General features: G+C 38.7%; 4 protein-coding genes across 4 annotated transcripts; 3 read left to right on the forward strand and 1 right to left on the reverse strand.

Annotated features, from left to right (window-relative positions):
• Positions 1 to 832: 832 nt before the first annotated feature.
• Positions 833 to 1,685, forward strand: JH06_4362 (hypothetical protein; the record flags this gene model as incomplete). The annotated part of the gene is made up of 2 exons (XM_014670059.1): positions 833 to 1,214; positions 1,246 to 1,685. The coding sequence occupies 2 exons, from the start codon at positions 833 to 835 to the stop codon at positions 1,683 to 1,685; spliced, it is 822 nt and encodes a 273-aa protein (XP_014525545.1).
• Positions 1,686 to 1,832: 147 nt separating this feature from the next.
• On the reverse strand, positions 1,833 to 4,031 carry JH06_4363 (fhypothetical protein; the record flags this gene model as incomplete). The annotated part of the gene is made up of 15 exons (XM_014670060.1): positions 1,833 to 1,979; positions 2,009 to 2,095; positions 2,126 to 2,292; positions 2,323 to 2,355; positions 2,385 to 2,490; positions 2,520 to 2,565; positions 2,595 to 2,631; positions 2,661 to 2,837; positions 2,867 to 3,033; positions 3,064 to 3,255; positions 3,285 to 3,348; positions 3,378 to 3,650; positions 3,683 to 3,846; positions 3,878 to 3,984; positions 4,017 to 4,031. The coding sequence occupies 15 exons, from the start codon at positions 4,029 to 4,031 to the stop codon at positions 1,833 to 1,835; spliced, it is 1,782 nt and encodes a 593-aa protein (XP_014525546.1).
• A 157-nt stretch (positions 4,032 to 4,188) lies between these two features.
• JH06_4364 (endonuclease V) lies at positions 4,189 to 5,111 on the forward strand (the record flags this gene model as incomplete). The annotated part of the gene is made up of 4 exons (XM_014670061.1): positions 4,189 to 4,205; positions 4,248 to 4,311; positions 4,341 to 4,853; positions 4,884 to 5,111. The coding sequence occupies 4 exons, from the start codon at positions 4,189 to 4,191 to the stop codon at positions 5,109 to 5,111; spliced, it is 822 nt and encodes a 273-aa protein (XP_014525547.1).
• Positions 5,112 to 5,275: 164 nt separating this feature from the next.
• Positions 5,276 to 6,510, forward strand: JH06_4365 (hypothetical protein; the record flags this gene model as incomplete). Its single annotated transcript, XM_014670062.1, is given in 6 exon segments — positions 5,276 to 5,462; positions 5,494 to 5,590; positions 5,606 to 5,689; positions 5,719 to 5,944; positions 5,975 to 6,246; positions 6,276 to 6,510. 6 exon segments carry the CDS (start codon positions 5,276 to 5,278, stop codon positions 6,508 to 6,510), a joined length of 1,101 nt encoding a protein of 366 aa, XP_014525548.1.
• Positions 6,511 to 7,049: the final 539 nt, after the last annotated feature.

Here is a 7,049-nt window from a genome sequence, read left to right on the forward strand (position 1 = left end):
ATCATAAGTGCATGTTGTTCCCTCAAAAACCTTCGAGAAAATGTAATCCAGATCGTATCCATCTCCTCCAACAGCATAGTCAGCAACTTCGGTGGGCAAGGTGTACTCCATTCTCTAAAGAAGAAGTCAATTATTTGCACAATCAAGTAATGGAAGGAAAAGAAAGAATCAACCATGATACTTTCTTTAACTAATACTCCCTCGTATAAACACTTACCTATCAAACAACCGGTTAACAAACTCTGTCGAAGAAGAACGAATGCACCAATCCTGAAGCCTTTTTGCCTCCCATATTCTTTCTAGATTCCCGCGGTCAATTGTATCTGACCCAATTCTATAACCAGATATGGGTCATGAAGAGGATAACTGAATTGTTCAGCTTGTGTAATAGTTGGGGGTTGTCACTTCATCTACACTAAAGAGCATCTCAGTATGTTGGAAACGGTTTTAGTTCAAAGAGAATCAACAGTCATAAGAGTTTGAATCTTTACAACTGATCTACTCTTCCCGAACCTTCTAATGATGATTCTTCTCCAACAATGAATAGTATGCCCCATATTAATATAGAATTGGGTCAGAAATGATTCACCGCGGGAATCCAGAGAGGGTAGGCATTCCAGTTCTTCCAATATAAACGTGCAGTTGGTACTAATTGACTAAACTATCATAGTTTTTGCTTTTCATATCTCATCACCCTCTTCTTTCACAACAATGCACTCCATTACCTCTCCACTCTCCCATAACACTTCTACCTTATCAAATCACTCATACAATGAGAAATAGATCAAATGGTGTTCCCGCGGTTCTTCTCAGAATATGGGACAGAAGCAAAATGTTCTCTCTCGCGCGCCTGAGCTTGCTTTCTGGACAATCTATCATCTCAGGAGCACGATCCTTCGCTAAGGCAGTATCTCAGAGTGAGATCTATCAGGTTCTTGACAAGAATCATACCATCTACACGATTCCTGCCTTTCGACGAGACCGTGATGGTAAAAACTACAGTCGTTTCCTTCGCAAGAATGGAGCAATTCCTGGTGTATTATATGGTCCAGATGGCAAGGGACACGATGAACGTGTACTTGTTTATGTACCAATGAGTGAGGTGGATCGATTCATGACACGGTTGAATCTGAGTTTTGAGAGTACTCTTTTTTATCTAGATGTTGAGGGAGAACGTACACTGGTGTTTCCTCGTCAACTCTCCTGTCATCCAAGTAGTAGTTTTGTAGTCAAAGTGAGGTATAGTTACGGAGCGTCCAGAATCATTGAATTTCATTCGAATGAACTTTGTAAAGGGTACAGTTGTTCAGATTCCCATTCGATATTATAATAAAGATAAGAACAAAGAACTCAAGAGAGGTGGCTTTCTATCAACTGCAACTCGATATCTAGACGTGCGTGTTCACGGAGATGTGACCTATGTTCCTCCTTTTGTGAACTGTAATGTTGAAAGACTCTCACATCGTCGTTGTTTTGGCCTTGCTGACCTTGATTTTGATAGAACCAAGTTCACACCAATCGCAAAGATGAATTCGCGTGTCTTTGCATCTGTCTCTGGAAAGGTTAAGGGTCTGGCAGGAGAAGTCGAGGCAGAAGCAGAAAGGGAAGCAGCTGCAGCTGCAGCCACAGCTACTCCAGCAACAACTCCAAGTACTCCTGCAGCATCTGCAGCAAGCACAAAGTAATTCTAGGTTCTTTTATTCAGTGTTTGTGAACAAAGAAAGAACATCATCTTTTGCTTTTTCGTCTGGAAGGAGATAAGTGAATATACAATTAAAAAGACAAGGAGAATTCCAATTATGATCTTTAAGAAGTAATACCCTATTTCAGAATCAACTCTTAAGAATACATTTCATTGTCGATAACTCATACACAATAACATTATGAGATGATTGAAATATGATATGCATTGAATCTTCTTCGGAACCAGGATGAACTGGATATATCAAAGGTTCAGTCATTTCGATCTTTGAAAGAGTCTATATGAACAAGTAAAAACCATTCTAACTCGACCCTTCTTTGAGTAGTACACTGTAGATTTGGAATCACTCACACAGATCATCCCCTTGACAAAGACCATAAACGGTTGTAAACCCTATCATAAAAATGAAAATGATATATCTACTGATTTCTCATCAAATTCACTCCACTGAACATGAATGGATTTGGACCATTGAATCTCTCCTTGAATGTTGGTACTTGTCAAGACTCCCTCACTGGTAAGAGTCACAATGGCTTCGATAATGCTGTCTTCTCCAAGAATCAGAAGGGGTTGAAGAATCAGAATCTCATCTATCGTTCACATCTTTCACACTGCTCTACCATCTTCATTCTGACGTGATTTTGAAGAACCACCTATATCTTATTTCACTTTCTTCGCCTACAGATATTGGTTGAAAATAGAACTGTATTCATCGATACTGCCTGTAAATAGCATCGTGAGAATGATCCAGGTACATCATTATCTCCGGTGAACGGTTGAGGTGTAAGCTAGATCATAATGAAGAATCAAGTGTTACAAAAACACTCACAATATCATTCAGATGATACGAAGTGGCTGCATGACTAAAATCAACAGATTTCAAAACACTTACAGTTGATTGGACATTAGTGGAAGATCTGAAATGTGACCTACTGGAAACTCGATTTTATTTTCCTACGTCCTGTTGAACAATCCAATAGCATAATTCCCATATCATAATGAACAACCACAACACGATTATCATTTCCCCATTTCACAGTTTCCAAGGATTTCTGAAGAAGAATGTGTCGTTTGTGTATATTATGCAACAGAGTCGAAAAGAGATCCAATGGTAACAAAGATCGAAGAGGACTGTCTACAGGAAATCCAAAGTGGTGTTTATACCCAGATAGTTCCCTTGATTGTGATACTCATTCCGATAGTGGGGTTGAGTACTAATATGAGAATCTTGATACGAATGATAGAAATGAGGGAAATAGAGAATCACACTCTGACTGAAATCGCTGATATCCAGATATTTCTGTTCACTATCAAAGCGATTCAATACAGGTCTATTTATGATTCTCCCTCCTTTGAATTACTGTTGCTGGTGATAATAGAGACTGCGCTTCGGATGAGGAAGAATGCTGTTTCTCCATAAGATATCACCATTCTCAACATTCAACTGCAAAACCTTCAATTCATTTATCGAGATTAATTTGTCATATATTGATTTATATTTCTCTAGAATATAGAGATAAGGATTGGATTTGTGTTTTGACAGATCCACATCACTAAAATAAAAACTCTCACCTAAAGATACTTGCCTACTGCAATCTGATTCTTCCTCAATACTTCAATTTCTTCTTCTGTGAGTCGTTCGTTCACTAGTCTCAGATTCTTTAATAGAACTTACAGCCTTTGATGAGATGCTTTCGACTCATCGAATAACTAATTACAACATATAGAACAGGAATTCCATCTTGTTGTTCAATAGAAAGGGCACTGTTGCTGACAATCAGATTGCTCATATTGAGAAGACTGCTTTCATAAATCGATACTTTCCACAGTAATCTCAAAGATTCATCATAACAAGAAATAATCCCGTTATTACTCAATATGGCTATCACACCAAAAACATCATTCTGAATATGTATTCGTTGTGCTTTCATAGCAATGATAGAAGTACCTAACAACTGACAATAGAATACAGCAAACTACTACTACGAAGCTGCGTACTGGATAGAAGAGAAACCTCTTTATAGGAAGACTCATGAGAGTTTTTATAGATAGACACAGACTCGTGAGAAAACTGGTAAATACGAAGATACAGATTGGTAGTGACAAGAATCAATTCTTCCTCATTATCGCCATTCTTCACTTGACTTGAATTATAGAAGACATACGATATCAAACAGAATAGCAGGAGGTTGCTTTCCTTGTAGATTGGTTGTAGTTATCCCAGTATAATCATCACTCGTGACAATACGAAATTTTTCCTTATAGGAGTATTCCCATCCACTCTAAAACAAGAATAAGGATCATCTCATCATACATTCAAACAATACATCAAAAGAATCGATGAAACGAAAATAATACTTATACTATTCTGCTTTATCACGGCCATCGTCACTTTGAGATGATAACAGAATAATATTCTCTTCTATACAGTTTTGTCGGATTCTATTCCAATTGAGTGTCCTCTCTAATCTAGTAAACCAAACCTGATGGATCAGATCGAAAGGTGGAAAGAGTTTGTTTTGATCTTGTAGTGTTGATCATCTAGAGAGCAGATTCAAAATGCAAAATTGATTGATGAATCACACAACTTTTCTTTAGATGGAAGTCAAGTGGTGTTTTATCTTCAGTGATCAAATAGAAGTGGCTAATTGGGGGACTAGATATTAGTTATCCTGTTTGGGATGATTCTTTGGCTTGTGGATGTCTTGTTGTTTTTGATATGGAAAAAAGGAGTATTGTTTATCAGGATATGATAGATATATCAGTTTCAATTCCATATCATGCCGGGTTCCTCTCTTATCGTGAGATGGGTGTTTACAGACTATTAATGAATAAGCTACGACATGAGCATCCAGATCTTGTTCCGCAGATCCTCCTTGTGGATGGTCAAGGACGACTTCATCCTCGTCACTTTGGTTCTGCTTGTTGTGTGGGACTGGAGTTTGGTATTCCTACAATTGGTGTTGGAAAGAATCCATTTTGTGGATCAGAGTTCATTCGAGAGAAAAAGGAAATTGGAGGAAATGCAGACAAATCAACAGGAAAAGATGAAAACCAAAAATCAAACAAAGAGATCCAGAATTTGAAAGAGGGAGAAGTAGATGTATGTTGGGATACAAGAGAATTTAAGTCCCATCTTCGTCCGTGCGATGTATGTTTGCTTAGTGACTTGGACCCGTAGACTTCAGTTATGCACTATGGCGAGCGTATTGCTGTTTCGTATTGTAAACCTGGAAATACAAAGCCAATCTACATATCGGTTGGTCATCTTATAAGTCTCGATCAGGCAGTCTCAGTTGTCAAGGCCCTCTGTGTATATCGAGTCCCAGAACCGATTCGTGTTGCTGATCACCTCTCGCGTCAACACCTTGCATCGTTGGAGAAAGAATTGTATCCCAAAAGTAAATGATTGCCTTCTTTGTTGAACAATATCCCTCTGCTACACCGTGCAAACAAAAACTAAACTGTTCCGATTATCGAAATTCTGTAGTAGCGCAATAAGGAGTTTTCAGATGGAATCCAAAAGAATTAACCGGAACTTGTGCATCTTCGGTGAATCCAGTTTTTTTCGTAATGATCATCGTAGATATATATCCTCCCTATGTGAAAACTGCCTATGGAATTGGTTTTTCAGGTGAAGTGTATCTTGATAAACTTCCAGAAGGAAAGAAGGCAATTGGCACTCACAATGGGGCCTTTCATTCGGATGAGACGTTAGCAGTATCCCTTCTTCGATCTCTTCCTGAGTATCGTGACCATAGTTTCTGACATTAATTTCTCATCATTTGTAGTTATTGTGAGAACACGCGATATGGACATCCTTTCAAAGTGTGATATTGTCGTTGATGTGGGTGCTGAGTATGTTCCCGAGAAGTTGGAGTATGAAAAGTACCTAATTTGAAGGAAACACTTTGATCACCACCAGAAATCCTTTAATGAGACTTTTGATTCGGCACATAAAACGAAACTTAGTTCAGCTGGACTAGTGTAACGGAGAAGGGATGCATAAATGATAGATATAAACATTTTGGAAAGGAAATTATCCAACAACTCTCCTCTCATCCATTAACAGAACATGAATTAGATATTGTGTACCAGAAAATGTACGACAACTTCGTGGAGGAAGTAGATGGAGTGGACAATGGGATTGACCCTTGTTCAGGAGTATCCAATTACACAGTTTCCACTAGTCTATCAAAGCGAGTGAAACGGTTAGCAATCTCATGGAATGAAGATTATTCTGTATGACTTAAAATGAAAAGTGATCGATAGGTGGAGCTTGAATTAGAACGATTCCGTTTAGCCATGGGAATGATGCTTGGCGAATTTGCCGAACGTCTTCATGGTCAAGTGGACGTATTACTACCGGCACGAGAGATTGTGGAGAAGGCGATGAAAGACGCAGAGAATGTGTATCCATCAAAGGAGATTGTTGTAATCGAACGGGAATGTCCCTTCCTAGACCATATTGTAGAAGTGGAAAAGGAACAAGGAATTGAAGGAAGAACGAAGTTTGTTGTTGTACCGGGAAAGGATGGAGCATGGTATGAATGTGAGGATGACTGAAATGAAGGCGAATTCGAGCAATCAATCAAGAACCAGGCTCATTCGCATTACGTCAGAAACTGCTTCCGAATTATTGTGGATTACGTGATGAGGAATTGAGCAACGCTTGTGGCATTCCAGAATGTATCTTTGTCCACATAAGTGGCTTTTTGGGTATCAATAAGACTCGTGAAGGAGCTTTGCAGATGGCAATTCAGTCCTTAAGTGGATCTATTGTTTCTTACAAACAAGATATTTGTTGATAATTGCTGACATGAACAAATCTCGATCAGCACTATCTTTGAAAGATAACACAACTGGATTTGTTCTGCCTGATACTGTTACAGCGAGACTATTCTCTGTTGGTGTTCGGTCTACATTCTCTGTGATACCATAGCAAGCTAAATCACGCGCCGTAAGTTCTTTAGATACCGAAGCCACAGAAGTAGTATGGAACAATACAAGTCCTTTCATATGATCCACATCTGATTCACTCTTCCACTTCCGTACCAATCCATCATACCCAATAGCAATATATACAAGCTACAGATGATTCCCAAACCATCATACGAACACTCCATGTAGACAATTCTGGATTGACAATCATACAATCAAAGAAATACTTACAATAACCGCGATTCAAATGTTGTTGGGTTCCATCCATAGTAAGAGTGAATTGAGGTGTAGGACACAATAACTAGACATTATGCTCCTCTTCTTCTCCCACATCATACACCTGATCATCATCAGGTACACTATTTAAGAAGTTCATGATGGAGAAAAAGAATGGGAAGAGATTTAC

The sequence above is a fragment of the Blastocystis sp. subtype 4 genome, assembly GCF_000743755.1.
Source record: "Blastocystis sp. subtype 4 strain WR1 chromosome Unknown seqid_0343, whole genome shotgun sequence".
NCBI classification, from domain to species: Eukaryota; class Bigyra; order Opalinata; family Blastocystidae; genus Blastocystis; species Blastocystis sp. subtype 4.